Source organism: Phoca vitulina, unplaced genomic scaffold, assembly GCF_004348235.1.
Source record: "Phoca vitulina isolate PV1807 unplaced genomic scaffold, GSC_HSeal_1.0 scaffold79, whole genome shotgun sequence".
Taxonomy (NCBI): Eukaryota; Metazoa; Chordata; class Mammalia; order Carnivora; family Phocidae; genus Phoca; species Phoca vitulina.
In genome coordinates, this window is record NW_022589782.1 from 4,366,149 (window position 1) to 4,390,898 (window position 24,750).

The window sequence follows — 24,750 nt, forward strand, 5'->3', positions numbered from 1 at the left end:
GAGTCCCGCATCGGGCTCCCTGCTCAGCAGGGAGTCTGCTTCTCCCTCTGACCCTAACCCCTCTCATGTGCTCTCTCTCATTCTCTCTCTCTCAAATAAATAAATAAAATCTTTAAAAAAAAAAAATAAAATAAAATAAAACACATAAAAAGAACCCACCAAAAGACCCCCCACAAACCCTGGGGTGGGGGGGGGGAGTCTGATTTCCAGAGTTGCCACGTTATAATATTTAAAATGTCCAGTTTGCAACAAATGATGATAAAATACGCAAAGAAAGTATGGCCCACTCACAGGAAAGTGAACATCTGTGTCCATGAGTCCCTCTGTCTCTGGTCACGGGATTGGTCACGGGATTGGTCCCAGCCAGCTGGGTCCAGAGTGCACCACTCTTGGTGGGCAGTCGAGACTAAACACAAAACCAGAATCCCAAAGGCTTTGGAGAGGAGCCTGGTGAGTCCATGCCAGAGACTGTCTCGAAGAACTAATGTGGGAAAAGCCAAGAAAGATTTGAAAAAGAGAACAGAGACGTGCTTTTCAACATGTGCAAAAACATTACAAAGAACGACGAAGGGGCGCCTGGGTGGCTCAGTCAGTTGAGCGTCTGCCTTCAGCTCAGGTCATGATCTCAGGGTCCTGGGGTCGAGTTCTGCGTCCCTGCTCAGTGGGGAGTCTGCTTCTCCCTCTCCCCCTGCTTGTGCTCGCTCTCTCAAATACATAAAGTCTTTAAAAAAAAAAAACCAATGAAAACATGATCTTGTTGAGCACAATTATAAATTACAAGCTGTGCGTCAGGACTGACTGCAAATTGGAGAAAACCCAAGATAACCAAGCTGCCGGCAGCTCTGCCATCCAAACCAGCCAGCCGCTGGTCCACCACATCTACCAGAAGCCCTGGCAGGAACTCCCCTCAACTCTCATTGGTCTCTGGATTAAGTGTCCATCCCAGGAACAACTGAACTGGCCCCCAGGGAACGTGCCAGCGCAGCATCCCTTTCTGGAAGGATGTGGGGAAGAGCGCTAAGCAGACAAAAAGCGAAGCCCCTGCAAATGATCATTTAATCCATGATAAAGACGGTATTTCAAGTCAGGGACAAAAAGGTTAATTCAATGGTGTAAGGACAAGTAACAACTCATTAAAATAAAAATCAGATGCATTAAGCCACATCTTGTTGAGAAAAAAGTGGAAAAAGATCAATGAATGATTCAAATTTTAAAGGTCATTTCACATACAGAAAGAATACTTAATATGTAACAGGGTTGCAAAAAAATTTCCTGTGCTCTGTTTCTTTCAAACAAGAAATAGTAGGGGCACCTGGGTGGCTCAGTCGTTAAGCGTCTGCCTTCAGCTCAGGTCATGATCCCAGGGTCCTGGGATCGAGCCCCGCATCGGGCTCCCTGCTCGGCGGGAAGCCTGCTTCTCCCTCTCCCACTCTCCCTCTCTGCTTGTGTTCCCTCTCTCGCTGTGTCTCTCTCTGTCAAATAAATAAAATCTTTAAAAAAAAAAAAAAAAAAATTCATCTGCTTTAATCATTAAAAAAAAAAAACAAGAAATAGCATTATTTCATCATGGCATGGAAATATACAGGGCAGAAAGCAGTCACTGAATCATTTTCTTAAAATCATTCTTGCTCCCAAATTCCTGTATCTAACACTTCCGAATTACAGAATATCACATATATACACACATGTATGTGCACATATATGTACACACACACCTCTGTAATATATAAATACACCTCTGCACCATTAGGATGCCCCGTAGCTCCAAGTAACAGAAAAATCTCAACTCCAACAGGCGTAAACTATAAGGGACATTGAAGACCTCGGTCTTCCCAGTACGGAGCAGCTTCGGAGCTGGTTAATTCCCACTCTGTGCGCTCCCTGCCCTTGGCCCCGCCCTTCCTCAGCTCACCATCCTACCAGCCCCGACTCACAAGATGCCATCAATGGACATCCAGATGGACAAAGGCCATTCTGTTCCCAATTATCGACGACAAAACCTTCCCCCCAGATCACCCAGAATACTTCGGTGTCTGGTCAGACTGCCGGCCCCAAACAGCCTCTGACGAGGGAGGAAACACAGGCCCCATGGAGGCCCTCTGACAAGGAAGAGGCAGACAGCAGGTGCCAACCTGCTTCAAGGGAGCTGGGTGAGGCAGGGAGCCGGGCGCAGGGCACGGCCTCTGGGGCATGGCTCGTGGAGCCTGCTGCCCTCACGTGGGGCTCCTTCCACCGAGCCTCGGCAGGCGCCCCGTGAATCCCACCAGGAGCAGGAAAGAGAGGGGTTTTCTACACACGGCGCCGTCTCTGTGTGACAAGCACCACCTCCTGCCGACAGCTGCCCCCCAGCCTCTGCACACTCGATGAACAGGGTCCATTAAACCAGCCCAGCCCAAGACACACACTTTCCTTAAGGCATCGTTTGGCTTCTTTATTGACACGCAGATCAGTGACAACAAGCATCGTATGTGCCAAAACACAGGGAGAACAGCCAAGTGGTGAGGCGCTGTTCCAGAACCTTTAACATCTGCCAGAACTCTGTCGAGAGAGAGAGTGAACCCGTGTGCCGAGCACACACTCAGAACTTGCTCAGACGGTTTTTTCCTGTTTTCTGCTTCATCTAATTACGCACACATTCTTGTCCTGAACCACTTCACAGCTGCAGCCGTGACGGCTCGCCTGTTCTGCACAGTGTTCTAGAAACTCGCGTTCATAACCACCATTACCACACTGAAGAGAAGTACTCTAATTCCCTAACGTTATCCGTGCCAGTCCACGTTTAAATCCCTCCAAAGGCCTCCAAAGTACCCGCGTGGATGTCTTTTTGAGCTGGATGGTTTCTGGATCCAGTCAAGGATCACGCACTGCATCGGGTTAGTTCTCGTTAGTCTCTCTGGATTGAAAGAGCCCCCGGCCTGCCTGGGTGGCTCAGTCGGTTAAGCGTCTGCCTTCGGCTCGGGTCGTGATCCCAGGGTCCTGGGATCGAGTCCTGCGTTGGGCTCCCTGCTCCGCGGGGAGCCTGCTTCTCCCTCTGCCTCTGTCTCTCATGAATAAATAAATAAAATCTTTAAAAAAAAAAAAATGACACTGACTTTTGAAGAGACCAGGCCAGTTGTCTTGGTGGAAGCCCCTACAGTCTGGATTTCTGTTTTCTCCACGGAAGCTGCTCTCTCTCTCTCTCGTATTTTCTGTAAGCTAAACAGTACTATGAAGGACTCTGGCAAGAGCCTGCCACAGTGCGATGTGCGGACCCCACGCCGCACCTTAGCAAGAGCCACACGATGTCACCACTGCTGATGGTGCTGTGTTTTATCACTGGTGAAAGGGGGCACTTAATCATTCCATTGTGAAGGCATACCTTTCCCAGGGCCAGTAAGGAAGGTATCTGTAGGAGGGTCTCTGGCCCTGCACACATACCCTGTTTCCTTTGCACCTACTCATCCTGGCATCCATTGACGGTCTTTGCCTAGATGCCCTAGGGATTGCAAATTAGTGATTTTTCAAATTCTATCATTCCTACATTTATTAGCTGACACTTTTCTAGAACAGTCAGCCTTCTCACAACTGCTTTTACTAAAAGGGCAGGGTGAAAATGCTTTCCTTCTAATTACAGAATAAGGAGCTTGTGTAAGATTCCCCTATAACGGTGGAAATAATCTCAAGCCCCTTTCTCTGTATTGATGTGGACACAGATTTTTGTTTATTCAAATGTTGTAGAATCAGTTACAGTCGTTCTCTTGGACCGTCAAAGTACCTCAAATTTGGCCAGGGAGAAACCCTGCAAGGTAGCTTCTGGGACCATTGACACATCCCCATTAATCTGAGTACTCCCTTGCTTTTTGACACAAGAGGTCCCAGCCTGGGGCGCCTGGGTGGCTCAGTTGTTAAGCGGCTGCCTTCAGCTCAGGTCGTGATTCCAGGGTCCTGGGATCGAGCCCCACATCAGGCTCCCTGCTTGGCAGGAAGCCTGCTTCTCTCTCTCTCACTCCCCCTGCTTGTGTTCCCTCTCTCGCTGTCTCTCTCTGTCAAATAAATAAAATCTTTAAAAACAAAACAAAAAAAGAGGTCCCAGCCTCACCCGGGACACCTCAGGCCCGGACCTAGAACCAGCTGTTTCTCCAGGGAGTCCTGGTTCCTCGAGAGGGAAATGCTAGCACCAGATCTGCTCATCTGTGGGGGCTGCCCCTGCTTCCAGGCCCTTGGTGGACAGAGCTCAGAGATACATACACTTTTTAAAAATAATGACTGATACTTTCAGTTCATATTTCTTATTATGGAGAGTTTTACATAAATTCTTTCATTTTCATGGTCATCTTTTAAAGTAGGAAGTTTGGCTCCTGGTAACTTTAAGTTTCTTTTTGCCTTATCTTATAATATACATAAACTAGATCCAAAATAACACCAGTATTAACAAAAAATAAGTGATGTTTATTTCTTGCAGATCTTCGTTCTTAAACACATCCCATTAAGGATATATAGTCATAATTCTGCATTCAGAAGTTTCTTGTAAGAATTATTTTCTCTGTGTGGTTGCCAATTTGATATAAAGTTGATTTCTCTGTTTTCAATTTCAGAATGCTTTTATTTTCTATTTTTGAATATATAATTTACATTTGTTCAAAGATCAAAATGTCATAAAAAGGTATAAGCAAAGAAACCTTGCTTCCATCCCTGACTCCACCCTGTTCACTCCTGCCTCCATAGGAATTCATTTTTGTATCATAGTTTATCCTTCTAGTATTTCTCTTTGCAAAAAATAAGCAGTTGTGTATCTTACTTCTCTCAACTCTTACACAGAAGGTAGCATGCTGTACGGTGGAGTGTACTTTGCGTTCCTCACTTAACAGCATGTTGGGGAATGGTATTTCAAATTTGTCAAACGGATCCCTTGTAACGCATACTGTACTACAAACATACAGAAACACACTGGGGGCACTTAGTGTGAGAAATCTGTCGTGGTAATTAAGCTATGGGGACTGACACCTACTTCAACACCTGCCTCATAAACCAAACGCACACGTGTGTATGCTGCGTACAACATACCGAAGCCTCGCTCACTCGGGCACCTCAGGCACCCGGTGCGATGAGCTACAGCCACCACCGCATTCCTCCCAAGGCCTCACAATCCCACAATGGGCACCATTAGCATCTGATGCATCTTACGCCACATCTTCAAAATCTGGTACCACATCCAAATCGTGACTTCTAGTGTTATTTCTAGAGAAAACTTGTCCACATTTCCCAAATTGATAGATTTCACCTCAAGATTGATTCCTTTCTTACACAGTTTGATTTTTTTCCTCAAAAGCTTTCATGCATGTAAAACACCGATACAGTTCCACTCCAATATCAATTACCTGATGGTCAGTAAGTTGCGACTCTGTAAATGCCTTTATTCTTCTGTGGCATTCTTTGTGATTTGAACCCTGTGATTGATTCCTCTGAGACGCCTATTAGATTCATAGGTGGACACTAACATACAGGACGTTCTCAGGGCTCTCTCCATGTGAGTTCTCTGATATTTCATAAGGTATGACACAGAAACCTTCCCAATATCCATTCCGGAGCGAGCCCACCAACCCCCACCCGATGTGTGTCTTCTGATGCCAATTAAAGACTGAATCTTCACAAGAGGAGGTCTCCACATCATTACAGTCCCAAGGTTTCTCCCATGGGGTCTCTTGGTGTTGATGAAACTCAACTTCATGCAGGAGGGTTTTCCACATTTGCTGCACCTTAGGGCATCTCTCTTGTGTGAATTACCTGGTGTTTCGTGAGTGTCGACTTCTTGCAGAAGGACTTCCCACATTCGTTACACTCATAGGGCTTCTCCCCTGTGTGTGTGCGCTGATGAACCGTGAGGGTCGACTTCATACAGAAGGATTTCCCACATCGCTTACATTCATAGGGCTTCTCCCCTGTGTGAGTCCTCTGATGATTAATGAGGTTTGACTTCACATAAAAAGTCTTCCCACATTCCTTACATTCAAAGGGGTTCTTCCCTGTGTGAGTTCTCTGATGTACAGTGAGGTGTGATTTCATACAGAAAGATTTCTCACATTCATTGCATTTATATGGTTTCTCTTCTGTGTGAGTTCTCTGATGTATGGTTAAGGCTGACTTATAACAGAAAGATTTCCCACATTTGTTACATTCATGGGGCTTCTCCCCAGTGTGTGTTCTCTGGTGTTCAATGAGGTGTGACTTCTGGAAGAAGGTTTTTTTACATTCCTTACATTCATAGGGTTTCTCCCCTGTGTGTGTGCGCTGATGTTTAGTGAGGTGGGACTTCTGGAAGAAGGTTTTCCCACATTCTTTACATTCAAAAGGTTTTTCCCCAGTGTGTATTCTCTGGTGTTGACTGAGGGCTGACTTCATATAGAAGGATTTCCCACATTCATTACATTTATAGGGTTTCTCCCCTGTGTGAGTTCTCTGGTGTACCGTTAAAGTTGACTTATGGCGAAAGGTCTTCTGACATTCGTTACATTCGTAGGGTTTCTCTTCTGAATGTGTCCTCTGATGATCAGTGAGATTGGACTTCATAGAAAAGGCTTTCCCACATTCACTACATACATGGGGTTTCTTTCCCGTGTGATTTCTCTGATGAATATTAAGAAGTGACTTCACGTAGAATGACTTTTCACATTCATTACATTTAAAGGGTTTCTCTCCAGTGTGTGTTCTCTGGTGTATGATCAGGGTGGATTTCATATGGAAGGCCTTCCCACATTCATTACACTCATGTGGTTTCTCCCCTGTGTGAGTTTTCTGGTGTTTAGTGAGGGCTGATTTTTTATAGAAGGACTTCTCACATTCATTGCATCCATAGGGTTTCTCCCCCGTGTGGGTTCTCTGATGTACTATTAGGATCGAATTCATAGAGAAGGCTTTGCCACACTCATTGCATTCATAAGGTTTCAAACCAGTGTGAATTTTCTGATGTTTAGTGAGGTTTGACTTCACACAGAAGGTTTTCCCACATTCATTACAGTCATAGGGTTTCTTCCCTGTGTGAGACACTTGATGGATAATTAGGGCTGATTTATAGCAAAAGGATTTCCCACAATCTGTGCATTTATAGGGTTTCTCTTCTGTATGCTTCCCCTGATGTACATGCAGGGCTGACTTATAGTAGAAGGACTTCCCACACTCATTACATACATAGGGTCTCTCCCCTGTATGTGTTCTCTGATGGTCAGCAAACTGTGACTTCTGTAAGAAAGTCTTCCCACACTCATTACATTTGAAAGGTTTCTCACCTGTGTGTGTTTTCTGATGTTTAGTTAAGTTCGATTTCACACAGAAGGATTTCCCACATTCCTTACATTCATATGGTTTCTCCCCAGTGTGAGTCCTCTGATGATGATTGAAGTTTGATTTTGCATAGAAGGATTTCCCACACTCGGTGCATTGATAGGGCTTCTCTCCTGTATGAATTCTCTGATGGACTTTGAGGGCTGAGCTATGACGAAAAGACTTCTTGCACTCGTTACACACATAAAGCTTCCCTTCTGACCGTGTTCTCTGCTGATCAGTAAGGGCTGACTGCACGGGGACTTGATCGCATTCACTGGGTTTCTCTCCTGTGTGAGATCTCGGAGGGTCCGGGGGTTGTGATTTCTGAAGGGTTTTCCCAGATTTATTACTTCCACAGGGCTTCTCTCTTGTGTGTGTCTTCTGGTGCTGAGTCAGGTGGGACTCCTGGTAAAAAGATTTCCTGCAGTGACTACATTCAAAGGTTTTCTCTTCTGTGTGAGGAGGTTGAGTGACATGGGACTTCTTGCTGAAATTATTCTCATTTTCATTAGATTCCACGTTGACTTTCTGGTGTTTTATGAGGGTTGACTTCAGGCACTCATTGACCTCACAGTGATTCTTCCTTGTGTGAGTTTCCTGAAGGACTTCGAGGGCTGACTCATCACTGGTATTTCCCCCCTGTTCCTTATAATCGCAGGATTTCTCTTCTGTTTGAACCCTCGTAGGTGTAAGGATGGCTGCCTTGTTAAGGAAGGTTCCTCCACATTCATTATCTTCAGAAAGTGGTCCCAAAGTTTGAATTTTCTGTTGCTTAGTACGGTCCTCAGTATGACCTAGGGATTTCCCATCTTTGTCATGTTCGTCAGATTTCTTTCCAGTATGAGTATTTCCTTGGTTATTATCAGAGAGCAACTTCCCGCATACATTAATTTCATCAGAGTTCTTACTTGAATGATTGTTATCACTAATAATTGATTCTGAAACATTTTTCAAACTCTTTTCACGTGAGTCATCTTGACAGGGTGTTTCTCTGAAATCATTATCTCTCTTCTTAGTCAGTGATTTTTTGTTGATGAGTGAAACTCGCCACAAATGTTTGTCTTGCTTTTCCTGGCTTTTGTCTATAAGGACATAAATAAGAAAAATTAAGTGTACTTTAAAAATGTTAACACATTTCCTATGATTACCAAGATCAAGATAATTAAAACATCTTTCACCATACTTAGTTGGCCCAGGTAAATTGTGTGTGGTTAGAATGAGCAACATCTACTCTCAACAGCTTTCCACTGTACTTACTGTACTATTAACTACAGTCACCTTGCTGTGCATCACATTCCCAGAACTTGAAGTAAGTCATTTTTAAGAGGAGGAAAAAAAATCAAGCTAATCTTAGACATCCATAATAAAATTCAGTGTTAAAATTAGCAGTGGAGAAAGAATTACAAAATCCTTAAAAGACTAAAAGTAAATCCCAATAATTTTATATGTAGACAAAATGGCACTCAGTTGAAGTAACACCGATAAGTCTGAATATGCAAGAATGCAGGGAAGTATTGTTCTCATGAATTCTTAAAGAACCTACTAGCAAGGGCGCCTGGGTGGCTCAGTTGGTTAAGCGACTGCCTTCGGCTCAGGTCATGATCCTGGAGTCCCAGGATCGAGTCCCGCATCATGCTCCCTGCTCAGCGGGGAGTCTGCTTCTCTCTCTGGCCCTCCCCCTCTCATGTGCTCTCTCTCTCAAATAAATAAATAAATAAAATCTTTAAAAAAAAAAAAAACAAAAAACCTACTAGCAAATGAACTTCAGTCAAGAAATGGTGAAATGTAATACAGCAGAAGACTGCTTCTGAGAACTGATTTGTTTAACAAGCCTAGAACTAAAGCAGGGACTGGCTATCAGAATAGAATTAAAATATAAAGGACTTCAGATTTTAGAATTATTAGATGTTAAATTTTAAACTTCCCCAAAACCGCTCCTCCCCAATCTCCCATGTCGGTAAACACCTCCCACCCCCATTACCATGTTGCTCCGACTAAATCCTTGCCTCGTCCCCCTCTCACAGGCCACATCTGACTCAGTGGCAGATCCTCCTCTCTACACATGCAGCCCCACCCCCTCACCTGCACCAGCTCAGAACTCAAGCCCCCATCACTTTTCATCTGAACCACTGCAAGCATGTCTGCTCCACTGAGAGCTGAAACCGTCCACACCCACACAGCCCACTATCTACGTTAACCTGACTAGTATTCTATCTGCTGAGAGCTGAAACCGTCCACACCCACACAGCCCACTATCTACGTTAACCTGACTAGTATTCTGTCTTCATAACAAGACTTTACTACTCCAGGAAACTCGCCCGGGAAGGAAGGTTGCAAGTAATTTTACTGTTCAGAATCTTGCCCCAAAACCTTTTAAACAAACTGTTCAACTTTCCAACAAATAATAAACTTATTCTCCAAGACTCTTCAATCCTTGTTGTGTCCACACATCCTAAACTATTATATTATGGTCCTTACTCAATGGTTATCAAGCTCCTGTGTTAAAAATATACCTGAAACCATGCCCTCAGATCCTATAAATAACCTTTGTTCACCTCCCTCCGTGGTACTACTCAGACTGTCAGGGTGAGCAATAAATTAAAATCTGCCATATCAGTGGGTAACTCTGGTGGTGCTCTGGGGGAGCCAGCCCTGCACACTGTCTCTGCTTCTACTTTCTTCAACTACCTTCAGGCCCATCTCTGATTTTCTCTGGACAGTAGCCAGAGAAATTCTTTTAAAACATTCTTTTGTGGAAATCCATTAACAGTTGTCCATCTCACCTAAAGCAGAATCAAAGCCCTTACCTTGTCCTGTAAGACATCGTCTGGGCTCTGGCTACCCCTCGGACGTCATCCCCTACCAACGTCCCTCTCAGATGCATCCCTGCTGGCACAACGGCCCCCTGCCATTCCCAGGGCACTTCAACAAACACCTGCCACAAGGGCATGACCCAGCTGTTCCTTCTGCCTGGAACCCCCAGAATCCTGCTCTAATGCGGACCTCATCAAAAAGGCATTCTTACAGCACCTTTTAAAAGAGCATACCCCACTCTATATCTCCTTTGAGCCTGCCTTAGTTCTCTTCATGGGTCCTGTCAGTACTTGATAAGTAAATTGTTTCGTTTACATCTATCTTCTCCTGCTACCTTGTAAGCTCTAAGTGCTCAGGAGCATTGTTAGGTTCACCGGCATATCTCCAACACCAAGAACACGAGTGGCATGTAGTAGGAATATCTGCAGAAGAATGAATGAATGAATGAATGAATGAATGCCTGAGGGAAAAATAGAGGAAACAGTCCATGAAGGGCACCTGGGTGGCTCAGTCGGTTCAGGTCGTGATCCCAGCGTCCTGGGATCAAGCCCTGCGTCGGGCTCCGTGCTCAGTGGGGAGCCTGCTTCTCCCTCTCCCTCTGCCTGCCTGCCTACTTGTGATCTCTGTCAAATAAATAAAATCTTAAAAAAAAAGAAAGAAAGAAAGAAATAGTCCATGAAATGGAGGAAGATGAATACTAGAGAAAGAAACTGAAGACAAAGGTCTAAGATGAGGCAGGCAGGGGTTCCATCCTGGCTATCGGGCAGAAAAGGGCAGCACTGGTATTTACAAGTGAAGGACCGGGGCGATTCAGGTGATCGGAGGCCAGCTTGCTCACTGTTCAGCTACTTCCGAAGGTCTGAGGGCCCAAAATTGAAATACAGAGACACACACCAACCTCAGAACCAACTCATCTGGGACCTGATTTCTGTGGGCTTCTTCCTTCCTCCACAATGACTGACTCACCTTGATCACCCTGGTCTGGGAATTCTCCCTCTGATGGCCACAGCTCTTCTCCTTGCTCCAGCCTGAAGATCACATCTGGTTTGGTGAGGTGACACCCTGTAAGTGGGATACAGGATAAAATGTGTCAGAGCTGCTTGGATATCAGGGCCCCCGGAGCACAAGGAAGGTGCAGCTTCAGGAGCCACGTGATAAAGGTGGCTGTGTGCACCCTGCATTAGGGAGGTCAGGACACAACGTCCTTTCTGAGCCTGATGGGAACATCTCTGACCCACAAGATCATGAGGTCTACACACAGTATCATTAAACACTCCTTCAGGGGCCCACAAACTCTGGCGGCTACGAAGGAAGAAAGGAAACGCATGCGAGGAGACGTGACACAGGGAGCAGCCCTCACCCACTGAGACCAGGTGGCTGTAGTTCTCCAGCATCACGTCCCGGTACAGCGTCCTCTGTGTGCCCGTCAGCTGTAGCCACTCGTCCCGGGTAAAGTCCACAGTCACATCCTTGAAAGACACGGATCCCTGACCAGCACATTTCTGTTCAAGCCAGAGAGAGCAGTATAGGGTGACATGAAACACACATGTGGGAAACAAGTCTTACCATGTCTGAGAGTTTACCATTAACAGTAGGCATGTTGCCTATTCTATACCTTCTTTTGTTTTTACTTCAGGGGATAAAGGGATATGATGGGAAAACCCAGTATATTAAAATTAATTCAAACAAAAAAACTACAGTTCCTACTGTGTTTCTGAAACTGTCCTAACCTGCCAGGAATATTAAACTAAACCAATTCTGGTTTTTTTCCTGCCCTTAAGGAGCCTGTCTTTTTTTTTTAATTTCTTTGAGAGAGAGAGAGAGAGAGAGAGAGCACGTGAGTGGGGGGAGGGGCAGAGGGCAAGGGAGAGAAGCAGACTCCCCACTGAGCGCAGAGCCTGGCGCAGGGCTCGATCCCATGCCCCTGAGATCATGACCTGAGCCGAAACCGAAAGTCAGACACTCAACTGACTGAGCCACCCAGGTGCCCCAGGAGCGTTAAGTCTTAATAAGGTGACAAACCACATTTACGAACGCATCCTGTAATAAGGTATCACAAGAGCTGTGCTAGAGTCATTTACAATGAGTATTAAATAATGGTAGAAAATATGGTTCTATTTTGTATTGTCAGGTTCGGCTTCACTTAGCAGGAGATCTTCGTTAATGTGGCACCATTACATAAGCAGAGCCAAGGAGCCATGAGAAGCACCAAGAAGTGTGACAGGAGAACAGTGTGTAGGGCTGTAAGAAGATAAAGATCTGCAAAGGTGTCCAGGGATACATTACAGAGCAAATCTGGGTTTATTCCTGTACTTTAGTGTCTCCAAAATAGTTCACCCCCACCTTAGCAATAAAGTTTGAGGACCTCCAATTTATTTATTTCTTAATACATAATATATACATCCTGCCAATCCACACAAGCTTATAATGATAAGCTTAATTTATCTTTTTTTTTTTTTTTTTTTGTCCTGGCTAAAAGTTAAATGTAGACAACCTACTGTTCCCTTTCTGCTGGAGCATCCCGGGCCCTCGGCAGGCGTGACCCTGAAGAGAATAAGGAACCAGCGAGGACACAAAAGCAATCACTGTTACAGTTCTCAAATCAACAACCTAACTTTACAACTTAAGGAACCAGAAAAAGAAGAAATTAAACCTAAACCCAGCTGATGGAAGGAAATAATAAAATCAGAGCAGAAATATAACAGAAAAATAGATAAAATGAAAACAAAAGCTGGTTTCTGAAGAGATTAACAAAACAGACAAACTTTTACCTAAATGGACTAAGGAGAAAAAGAGAGAAGACTCAAATTACTAAAATCAGAAATGAAAATAAGGACATTTATACCACTTCTGCTGAAATAAAAAGGTTTATAAGAAAGTACTATGAACAACTGTATGCCAACAAACTGGATAACCAAGAGGAAATGGACAAAATTCTAGAAACACGAAACCCAGTCAAGACTAAATCAGGAGGAAAACAGATGATCTGAATAGAACTGTAACTAGTAAGGAAACTGTCAGTAATGAGGAGTATCCCGACAAACACACATCCTGGACCTCATGAAGTGAAAACACGCTCAACATCACTGATCATTAGGGAAATGCAAATTAAAACAATGAGAAACTGCCTCACACCCATTAGGATGGCACCTATAAAACAAACACACACAAAAAACACGTGCTAGAGAGGATGTGGAGAAACTGAATCAATCCCTTGTGCAGTGCTGGTGGGGATGTGAAATGGAAGGGCATGGCAGTTCTGCAAAAAGTGAAAAACAGAATTACCATATGACCCAGTAATTCTACTCCTGGATATATAGCCAAAAGAACTGAAAGCAGGGTCTTGAAGACATAATACACCTGTATTTACAGCACCATTATTCACAATAGTTAAAATGTGGAAGCAACCCAAGTGCTCATCAACAGATGAATGGATAAGCAAATGTGGTATGTACATAAAATAGAGTATTATTCAGCCATAGAAAAGGGAAAGATGTTCTGACACATGCTACAATAGAGATGAACCTTGAAGACATCACGTTAAGTGAAGTAAGTCAGCCACGAAAGGAAAGCTACTCACTTACACGAGACAATGTCATAGAGACAGAGAACAGAATGGTGGCTGCTAGGGACAAGAGGAAAGGAGGAATAGAAAGTTATTGTTCAGTGGGCATAGAGCTTCAGTTTTACAAGATTAAAAGAGCTGTGGGAATGGATGGTGGTGATGGTCGCACAACATTATGAAAAAAAAAAAAAATCAGTGAAACCAAAAGCTGATTCTTTGAAAAGATTACAAAAAAAATCGATAAACCTCTAACTAGGCTTTCTACGGAAAAGAGAGCGAGGACGCAAATTACTAGTATGTAAAATGAAAGAGGGGACATATTACTACAGATCCTAGGGATGAATAACTCTATGTCCACAAATTTGATAACCTAGATGAAGTGGACCAATCTGTTCAAAGACACAACCTGTCAACATGCAAGAAGAAATACACAATCTAAATAATTCTATATATAGCAAAGAACTTGAGTCAATAATTAATAATCTTCCAAAACAGAAAGCACCAGGCTTAGATGGGTTCACTGTGAATCCTACCAAACACTTAAGGAAGAAATTATACTACTTCTCTACAATCTCCTTTAGAAGACAGAAACAGAGGGAACAGTTCCTATTTCATTCTATGTGCCCATCATTACCCTAACAGCAAAATAAGACATTCCAAGAAAAGAAAACTACAGGGCTCCTGGGTGGCTCAGTTGGTTAAGCGACTGCCTTCGGCTCAGGTCATGGTCCCGGAGTCCTGGGATCGAGTCCCACATCGGGCTCCCGGCTGAGCGGGGAGCCTGCTTCTCCCTCTGACCCTCTCCCCTCTCATGCTGTTTCTCTCTCTCTTTCTCTCAAATAAATAAACAAATAAAATCTTTAAAAAAAAAAAAGAAAGAAAACTACAGACCAATATCTCTCATCAACACAGAAGCAAAAATCCTCAAGAAAATATTAGCAAAATGAAAGCAACAATGTGTAGAAAGAATTATACATCACAACCAAGTAGGACTTTTCCAGATATGCAAGGCTGGTTCACCATTCTAAATCAATTAAGATAAGCCATTGCATCAACAAGCTAAAGAAGAAAAATCACATCATATCCATAGATGGAGAAAAAGCATTTGACAAGTAAAAAAAACTCTCAATAAACTAGGAATACAGAGAAATGTCCTCAACTTGATAAAGAATATCTACAAAAAACTTACAGCTAACGTCATACTTAATGGTGAAGAACTGGAAGCTTTACCACTAACATTAGGAACAAGGCAAAGATGTCACCTCGTACTGGAAGTCTTAGTTAATGCAGTAACACAAGAAAAGGAAATAAAAGCTATACTGACCAGGAAGGAAGAAATAAGCTGTCTTTGTTTGTAGATGACATGATGGTCCATGTAGAAAATCCAAAAGAATCAACAAAAAAAAGTTGTGAAGCTATTAAGTGATTATAGCAAGTTTCCAGGATACAAGGTTCATATGTAGCAATCGTTTTCCTATATAACAGCAATGAATAAGTGGAATTTGACATTAAAAACATAATTGCAGGGGGCGCTTGGGTGGCTCAGTCAGTTAAGCATCTGCCTTCGGCTCAGGTCATGATCTCAGGGTCCTAGGATTGAGTCCCGTGTTGGGCTCCCTGCTCAGTGGGGGAGTCTGCTTCTTCCTCCTCCTCTCCCTCTGCCCTGCTTGTGCTCTCTCTCGCTCACTCTAATAAATAAATCAAATCTTTTAAAAAACTCATAATTTCATGTACATTTCACCCAGAAAAAATGAAATACTTAGGTATAAATCTAACAAAATACATATAAAATATATATGATGAAAATTATAAATCTCTGATGAAAGAAATAAAAAACAGAATAAATGGAGAGTTATTCCATGTTTGTGGACAGGAAGACTCAATATTGTCAAGACGTCAGTTCTTCCCAACTTGATCTATAGTTTCAATCAATCCTAATCAAAATCCCAGCAAGTTATTTTGTGGATATCAACAAACTGATTCTAATGTTTCCATACAAAGGCAAAAGACCCACAGTGATCAATATAAGCGAGGAACAAAGTGGGAGGACTGACAGTAGCTCACTTTAAGTCTTACATAAACCTATAGTAATCAAGGCATGTTCTATTGGTGAAAGAACAGACAGGCACATCAATGAAGCAAAACAGAGATCCCAGAATCGATCCCTATAAATACAAGTCAGCTGATCTTTGACAAAGGAGCAAAGACAGTCTTTTCAACAAATGGTGCTGGAATAATTAGAAATCCACATGCAAAAAAGTTAATCTAGATGCATCCTTACATCCTTCACAAAGTTAACTCAGAATGGATCACAGACCTACATGTAAAATGCAAAGCTATAAAACTCCCAGAAGACAACACAGAAGAAAATGTAGATAATTTTGGGTTTGGCGATGACTTCTAATATACAACCCCAGAGGCCCGATCCACAGAAGAGAGAACTGATAAGCAGGACTTTAAAATTAAAACTCTCTGTTCTGTGAAAGACCCTGTCAAGAGAGTGAAAAGGCAAGCCACAGACTGAGAGAAAATATTCGCAATAAACATTTCTTTTTTTTTTTTTTTAAAGATTTTATTTATTTATTTGACAGACAGAGAGACACAGCGAGAGAGAGAGCACAAGCAGGGGGAGTGGGAGAGGGAGAAGCAGGCTTCCCGCGGAGCAGGGAGCCCGATGTGGGGCTCGATCCCAGGACCCTGGGATCATGACCTGAGCCGAAGGCAGACGCTCAACGACTGAGCCACCCAGGCGCCCCTGCAATAAACATATTTGATAAAGGACTGTTATCCAAAATATACAAAGAACTCTTAAAACTCAACAATAAGAGGGGTACCTGGCTGGCTCAGTCAAAGAACACAACACTCTTAATCTCATGGTGTAGAGATTACTAAAAATAAATAAACAAACAAACTTATAAAAAAAAAACCCTCAATACTGAGAAAACAAACAACCCAAGACCTTAAGGGACACCTCACCAAAGATGTATAGATGGCAAATAAGCATAGGAAAAGGTGCTCCACATTACAGGTCATTAGGGAGATGCAAATTAAAATGAAAAACCACTACACACTTATTACGATGCTCCAAATCCAGAACACTGATAACACCAAATGCTGGTCAGGATGCAAAGCAACAGGAACTCTCATTCAATGCTGGTGGGAGTGCAAAATGGTACAGCCAGTGTGGAAGCCAGTTTGATGGTTTCTTACAAAACTACACAAATTCTTACCCTGTGATCCAGCAGTCACACTCCTTGGTATTTACTCAATGAAGTTAAAAACTTATGTCCACGAAAAAACCTGCAAAAACTTGCACATGGACGTTTATTTCAGCTTTATTTACAACTGCCAATACTCTGAAGCAACCAAGATGTCTTTCAATAGGTGACTGGATAAATAAACTGTGGTCCATCCAGACAATGGAACATTATTCAGCACTAAAATGAAATGAGCTATCAAGCTATGAAAAGACACGGAGGAATCTTAAATGCATACAGCTAAGTGAAAAAAAGCCTATCTAAAAAGGCTACATACTATCTGATCCCAACTATACAACATTCTGGAAAAAGCAAAACTATGAAGAGAATAAAAATATCAGTGAGGGGGAGGGAGAAAGGAGGGATGAGCAGTAAAGCACAGAGGATTTCTAAGCACAGTGAAAACAGTTGACCCTTGAACAACATGAGTTTAAACTGCGTGGGTCCACTTATACTCAAGATTTTTTAAATAAATACAGTACTATAAATATATTTTCTCTTCCTTCTGATTTTCTTGACATTTTTTCTCTAACTTATTTGTATTGTAAGACTACAGTATATAATACATATAACATACAAAATATGTGTTAATCGGCTGGTTGTGTTATCTATAAGGCTTCTAGTTAGTAGTAGGCTTTTAGTAGTTAAGTCTGGGGAGTCAGAAGTTATATGTAAATCTTTGGGCGAGGATTGGCACCCCTAATCCCCATGTTGTTCAAGAGTCACTGTACTCTGTATGATACTGTAATGGTGGATCCATGTTATACATTTGTCAAAAGCCTACAGAGTGAACGCCAAGAGTGAACCCTAATGTAAACCGTGGACTCGGTGATTCTGATGCGTCAGTGTGGGTTCGTCAATTATAACAAAGGCTCCACTCTGGTGGGGATGTTGATAATGGGGAAGGCTGTGGTTGGGGGCGGCAGGGGTACATGAGAAATCGCTGTACCTTCTACTCAATTTTGCTGTAAACCTAATGTTGCTCTAACAAAAAATAAATTCTCAAAGCCACAACAACAACAAAACTCCACCTTGCATGATCTGAGACAGCATTCAGAGAAGGGAAAGGAGCCCCCACTTCTCCCGGACGGCCCTGCTGGGTGTTCAGGTAGGATGGTTTACCCAGTAGGAGTAGCGTTTGGTTCCCAAATAAGACAAAGGCTACCATTTGTCTAGTCAGCCCACAAATATGTGTCAAGCACCTACTAGGAGGCACAAGGTGAGCAAGTGAAAGTATAAAGATGAACACGATGTGCATCTGGACTTTGAAGGGCTAAAGCTCTGATTGTCAATACAAACAAGTAATTTCCATACAATGGACAAAGTACAGTGACAGGGACAGCACGGGGCATTGTGGGAACACAGAGGAGAAAGGCAATTAATCTAGAGGGGGGACAAAGAAAGAGAAGAAGGGCTCGCTGGCTGAGATACCCCCAATCTAGCTCAGAGACTCAGACAAGGAAATGCAGCAGGGGTCAAAGTCAGCCCACAGAGCAGGAACATGAACAAAATGCACAGGCAGGCAGTAACCCCATGTGTTTAGGGAGCAATGTCAGGTTTGGGATCACATTACAGGTTTACTTGTAAAATGTCACCTTCTCCACCAAACTGTAAATTCCATCAAAAAGGGACCAGGTCTCTGCATCGCTTTGAGTTCAGTCTCTGGCACACAGTGTCTGGCACACTGAACAAATGCCCAACAAACCAATGTTGAATAAAACGTAAAGTGTATTAACATTTTTTAAAAATGTTTTAATAAAACAGAGAAATAGGAAGTGGTCACACTCTCAACAGCCTTACTTTCCTAAGGAGCTTGGCCTTGCGCCTACAGGTGGTAGGAAGCTACTCAAGTGGTCTCCAGATTGCAATGGCGTCATCTGAGTAGACTTATGTATTTACTTTAAACAGAGAGAAAGCACGCGTGTGTGAGCGGGGTGAGGGGGAGAAGAGAATCTTCAAGCAGACTCCCCACCAAGCATTGAGCCCGATGTGGGGCTGGATCCTACAACCCATGAGATCATGATCTGAGCTGAAACCAAGAGTCAGACGCTCAACCGACTGAGCCACCCAGGTGCCCTGAATAGCATTTCAGATTAATTACTCAGGAGGACAGACGAATCTTGGGGACAAAGAAGCAAGGAGCTGTTCCAACAGTCCAGGGGAAAAAAAATTAAGCTCTGAGAAGAGGAGAAGGAATTCAGTAGGAAGAACAGGTTTAAGAACTGTTGACATCCTAGAAGTAGTAAAACTGAGATACACACAGGATGAGGCTGAGGGAGGGAAGGCTTTAGGATGAATCCCATTCCGGTGCTTCCTTTAACTGTGTCCCACAGATGGCCCATCATCCGACAGGGGATGGAGGGACAAGATTAGACGGGAGACAGGGGAGGCTGCAGATGACCATTTTAACTTTGGAACTGTGGAAAACAAAGGTGCCTCTAGCCACCTGCACAGAGAAGGACAAGACACGAGGAAAAAGCCCAGGCTATGATAACACTTGGTACTCCCACCACAGAGGGTATGAAATAGAAAGGACTTGCACAGTAACAGGAGGAGGGAGTGAAGGATGGGAATTTGGGGATAAGCCATGAGAATGGGCAAAAGAGGAGGAAGATGCCATGAGGGAGACAAAGAAATCAGAGTAGGAAAAAAGCCAGAACGATGTCACAAAATACCAGAGAAAGAGGCCTTTCTAGAAGGTCAAAGTGGGTCAACTGCCACACGCAGCTGAGTTCTAGTAAAGTAAGGTCTGGAAAACATCTGTTGGGAGTCCACTGCAGAGACCTTGCTGTCAAGCTTTATCAGGACATCCGTAGGCAAGCAGTGGGGAGGAAGTGAGGATGCATCCAGTGGATTAAAATGTGAAGAGATCAGCAGATACTTGCATCCAAATGTTCACAGCAGCACTATTCTTAACGGCCAAAGGATGGAAACAATCCCAAGTGTCCATTAACATATGAATGGATGAACAAAAGGTGATGCATCCGTACAATGAAAGATTATTCAGACACTGAAAGGAAGTTCTGATATGCTACAACATGGATGAACCCTGAAAACGTTATATGAAGTGAAAGAAGCCAGACACAAAAGGACGAAGATTGTGTGATTCCACTTAGATAAAACACCTAGAATAGGGAAATTCAGAGACACAGAAAGTGGATTTGGTTACCAGTGGCTGGGGGACCAGGAGTTACTGGCTAAGGATTACAGAGATTTGTCTGGAGGAGAAAGTTATGAAAATAGGGGTGAATGGGTGCACAACACTGTGAACGTAATTCATGCCACCAAGCTGTACACTTATGGTTAAATGGTTAAAATGGTGAATTTTGTTATATATACTTTATCAAAATAAAAGCGAGTGGATAGTGCATAAGCATTTGCCAAAGGCTATGAGTTTGAACAACCTGCCGTCCAACTATTTAAGGAGTTAAGAACAAGCCGTCCGTTTCTTTCATGCCTCCAGAGAGCCTTAGGGTTTTGTCCCTAGATCAGAGTGGATGTTCAGAAAGCTCTCCAGAGTCCAGCAGCACTTTGGTCCCTAATAAAACCTGAGTTCTGATCTCTACCTCAAGTGCAGGATGATTACAGGCAACCAGGGGGTCACCTTAAGGTTCTTCACTACCTGAAGAACTTCAAAGACATTTTTTCCCAGACTCCAGAGTCACTAAGTCTTTCTGTCCCAGGAGTAACTGGCTGGTTCCTCTTTGTGGTCACTGAAAATCCTGCGCAGATCAGGAAGCTCAAAGACAAACGTGTGGCTCACCTCTGATGACTGAGGGGTCACAAGACTTACAGGTCACACGGGTACCTCCCAGTCTTCATTTACCCAGAAGCAGCTTTTCATCTATTTCTACTTTAAGATATGAACACACTTAGAAAAATGACAAAATCTGCTGGAAAATGAAATAAGGAATAAAGAAACAACTCACCAGGGATTTGTTCATTTTCTGTTGTTCTTGGTAGAATGTCAAAAGCTGGGAAGGCACACCTATAAGAGAAGAGCAACAGGGTAACGAGAGCTGGCTGGCCCTGCAGCACCTCGATTCCTGTACAAACTTCTACACGCCAGCTGGTTAACTTCTGATCCTGGAGAGGAGAAGGTAGGCAACTTCCATCCCTCTGTGACTCCTTTTTTTTTTTTTTTTTAAGATTTTATTTATTTATTTGACAGAGAGAGACAGCGAGAGAGGGAACACAAGCAGTGGGAGAGGGAGAAGCAGGCTTCCCGCGGAGCAGGGAGCCTGATGCGGGGCTCGATCCCAGGACCCCGGGATCATGACCTGAGCCAAAGGCAGACACTTAATGACTGAGCCACCCAGGCGCACCCCCTCTGTGATTCCTTAAACCTGCAATGTTTCCTACTGCTTTAACTACGTCCCCCTCCCACTAACACAGAAACGTTTAAAACAGAACTATTTTTTTGAAGATTTTATTTGAGAGAGAGAGTGTGGGGGGGGGGGTGTGCATGCGAGTGCCCATGTGTGGGGAGGAGGGGTGGAGCAGAGGAAGAGGGACAAGCCAACTCCCCATTGAGTGCAGAGACTGATAAGGGGCTCAATCCCATGACCCCAAGATCATGACTGATCAGAAATTGAGAGTCGGATGCCCAACCGAGCCACCCAGGTGCCCCTTAAAACAGAACTATTAAGCAAATACTGGCATGTCAAAATATGAAATACAATGTCTTCATTAAAACTGATCTTGTAGGGCGCCTGGGTGGCTCAGCTGGTTGAAGCACCAACTCTTGGGTTTGGCTGGGGTTGTGATCTCAGGGTCATGGGATCGAGCCCCTCCAGGGGCTCCATGCTGAGCATGGAGCCTGCTTGGAGTTCTCTCTCTTCCTCTCCCTCTGCCCCTCCCCCCCCACTCGCTCACCAGTGCACTCTCTCTTTCTAAATAAGCTAATTAAAAAAAACAAAACAAAAAACCTGATGTTGCAGAAGAAAACAAACCCTAAAGGCTATCTTGTGTATCTGATTTACTAACAATAAAATTCACCCCTTGAGTCCAGAATCCTCCAAGCTTTGGAAAAAGGGGTAGGTCCCTTAAACGTAAGTCTTTTAAGAAACTGTTTTTTCTGGGGCACCCGGGGGGCTCAGTCGTCGGGCATCTGCCTTCGGCTCAGGTCGTGATCCCAGGGTCCTGGGATTGCTCCACAGGGAGTCTGCTTCTCCCTCTCCCACTCCCCCTGCTTGTGTTCTCTCTCTTGTTGTGTCTCTCTCTGTCAAATAAATAAATAAAATCTTAAAAAAAAAACAAAACTGTTTCTTCTAATTTGACTGGTGTTTCTCAAAAGGATCTTTTAAGAGGAAACTTACTTTGATGTTATTGTGTGGACTGCACCACGCCAGAAGTCCGGGACTCCGGCGTCTACTCGTCTCTTTTTGAGCCTAGACAAGTCATTTCCCTCCTCCGGGTTCTTTTCCCCTCTTCTGCCAAATGAGACAAAAAGAGAAAACTCTGGCAAACCCTCCCTGAACTACTACTCTTGACCCTGTAAGATCAGAAGACAAGAACACATCTCCAGATGCCTGACGCGGTGACTGGTCGCGGTTAGAAAGCTGCCTACCTTCTGGAAAGAATCAGTGGAGAATGAAGGGAGGGAAGAGTGCCCTTTGGGGTGGGGCTGAAAATAAAAACTCCCCCGCTGTAGAGCCAAAGAGGTGACATTTCTCACAGTCTGTCCCCTGCCACCACTTGGCCCCAGCTCCCTTCTCCCGTCTGCAAAGTGACTCACAGCTTCTGAACGTGGTGAAATCACTCGGGGCCCCGTATGCTCCTTTTCTGCGTTTCTTCTGCCTCTCCCGAAGCTCTGCAGGGGGTTCCTCCCGGTGAGATTCCGGTTCCCGAAGCCCGGCCCTTCTCGCCTCAGTAGAGCTGCTTTGCTCCAGGAGAGCCTAGGGGACAAACTCCCTCCAGCTGGAGCCTTCGTCAGGAGCCCCGACCCGCCTCCCCGAGAACACACGGCCCCTCTCCGGGGACGCAAAGCAGGGGGCCGAGGACAAAGGCGGGCCGGCCGCGGTGAAGCGCTCTCAGGCCCTGGACAGCGCAGAAGCGGGGGGCCCCCGCGGCTCCCGCACGCCCAATCTTGCAAGGACCCAGGGGGACGCTAAGGAGCCCCGGGATTCACAGCGCCGCGGGCGAGCCGAGCACACACATTTCGGTCACGGGTGTGGGGCCTCGGCGCCGGGCTCTGATGGATGGACGGCGTGCAGATCGCGGCACCCGCTCCCAGGCCTACCTCGGCGACCCCCGGCCGGTGGCAGCCGGCGCTCAGTCCTCCGGGACGCGGTCGGGCCCCTTCCGCACCTAGGAGGATGGAGACCCCGCGGCGCGCGCGGCCTCCCCCCAAAACGCGGCCCTTCCTGCGGGTTCATTCGGGGGATCCAGAGGCGCCCCCATTCTGGGTGGACACGGCCCCCGCCAGGAGGAGGCGACCTGAGCGGGCCGGGGTCTACCGCCCCCCGCCCCACGCCCCGCGCTGCAGCCTCGGGCCGCCCGCGCGGACCACGGCCGGGACCCCCCGGGCCCAGCGCCCGCCCTCGCGCGTCCGCAGCCGCGCCCGCGCCCGCGTAGGCCCGGGACCCCCAGAACGCCCCGCGGCGAAAGACGCGCGCCTGCGCACTGAGCCCGACGCGGGCCTGGCCGCGCCCGCCACGACCCCCGCGGGAGGCTCCGCCCGTGTGCGGGGCGGGACCTACGCGGATCCGCCCGCCCCGCCCCGCCCCCACATCACCCCACACTGCCCCTCCCCAGTTTCACCCCGACTCCCACCCGACCTCGCCCCCATATCACCCCAACCCGCCGCCGCATCACCCCAGGCCCACCCCACCCTAGCCCTCCCCAAATTCACCCTGACTCCCACCCCCACCGCGCCCCCACATCCCCCTGCCTCCCCCCCCCGCCCCGCCCCCACAGCACCCCACTCCCACCCCACCCCGCCCCCACGTCACCCCACTGCCACCCGTCCACGCTCCCACATCACCCGAGTCCCCCGCGTCTCCCCAACCCCAGCTCCGCGGCCTCCCCTGCCAGGTGGGGAGGGGCCGCCTCAAAGCCGCCGAACAAGGCAGAGATTCGGGAATACAGATGAAAAGTTTTAACCAAATTAGCCCTTGCAATCAATTGCCCAGCCAAGCAATTTTTAAAAGATGTGAATGAAAACGAAATAAAGGCGAGGATGACAAAAATTTCAGACAAAATACACAAAAATCGAAGTTAAGTCAAAACGCACAGAAACGGAAAGAAAAAAAGCATCTCGCACCTTCTCCCAGAGATGACTATACTGAACCGTCAGGCGCGCATCCTTCTGACAGTTTTACCGACAAGAAAAAATAAAAAGGGATCACGAGGGGCCAGGGCACAGACCGAGGACACTGTAACTCTGTCCCAAATGATGAAGGGGCCTTTGGGATTGGTGGGAGAATAAAGTATGCCATACATCGTTAGCTCAACCAGTGACCATGCTCAAATACAATTAAGGTTAAATACCGAGCTCACACATCACAATAAGTTTGACCTGGAGTCAAGATTTTTAAAATTTAAAAGCAAATTCTTTCTTTCTTTTTTTTTAAGATTTTATTTATTTATTTGTCAGAGAGAGAGCACAAGCAGGGGGAGCAGCAGACTCCTTGCTGAGCAGGGATCCTAATGCAGGACTCCATCCAGGGACTCTGGGATCATGACCTGACAAAGGCAGAGGGAAGGCAAGTGCTTAACCGATTGAGCTGCCCAGGCATCCCTAAAAGCAAATTCTTAAAGCATAAGTGAATTTTAGAATATACAACCAATGGATAGGAAACATGGGACAGCACG

At 45.3% G+C, this 24,750-nt stretch overlaps 1 protein-coding gene across 2 annotated transcripts; it reads right to left on the reverse strand.

The window, feature by feature from the left end:
* Positions 1-5,637: 5,637 nt before the first annotated feature.
* LOC116625509 (zinc finger protein 33B-like) lies at positions 5,638-23,455 on the reverse strand. Of its 2 annotated transcripts, XM_032394116.1 has the most exons (8): positions 23,177-23,455; positions 22,673-22,832; positions 22,254-22,367; positions 20,865-20,923; positions 11,474-11,615; positions 11,080-11,175; positions 6,750-8,381; positions 5,638-6,497 (listed from the first exon to the last, which is right to left on the reverse strand). In XM_032394116.1, exons 4-8 carry the CDS (start codon positions 20,877-20,879, stop codon positions 5,737-5,739), a joined length of 2,646 nt encoding a protein of 881 aa, XP_032250007.1. In that variant the 5' UTR covers positions 20,880-20,923; positions 22,254-22,367; positions 22,673-22,832; positions 23,177-23,455; the 3' UTR covers positions 5,638-5,736. The 2 variants fall into 2 exon arrangements, with proteins under 2 accessions (XP_032250007.1, XP_032250006.1); XM_032394115.1 differs by having other exon boundaries at positions 5,638-8,381.
* Positions 23,456-24,750: the final 1,295 nt, after the last annotated feature.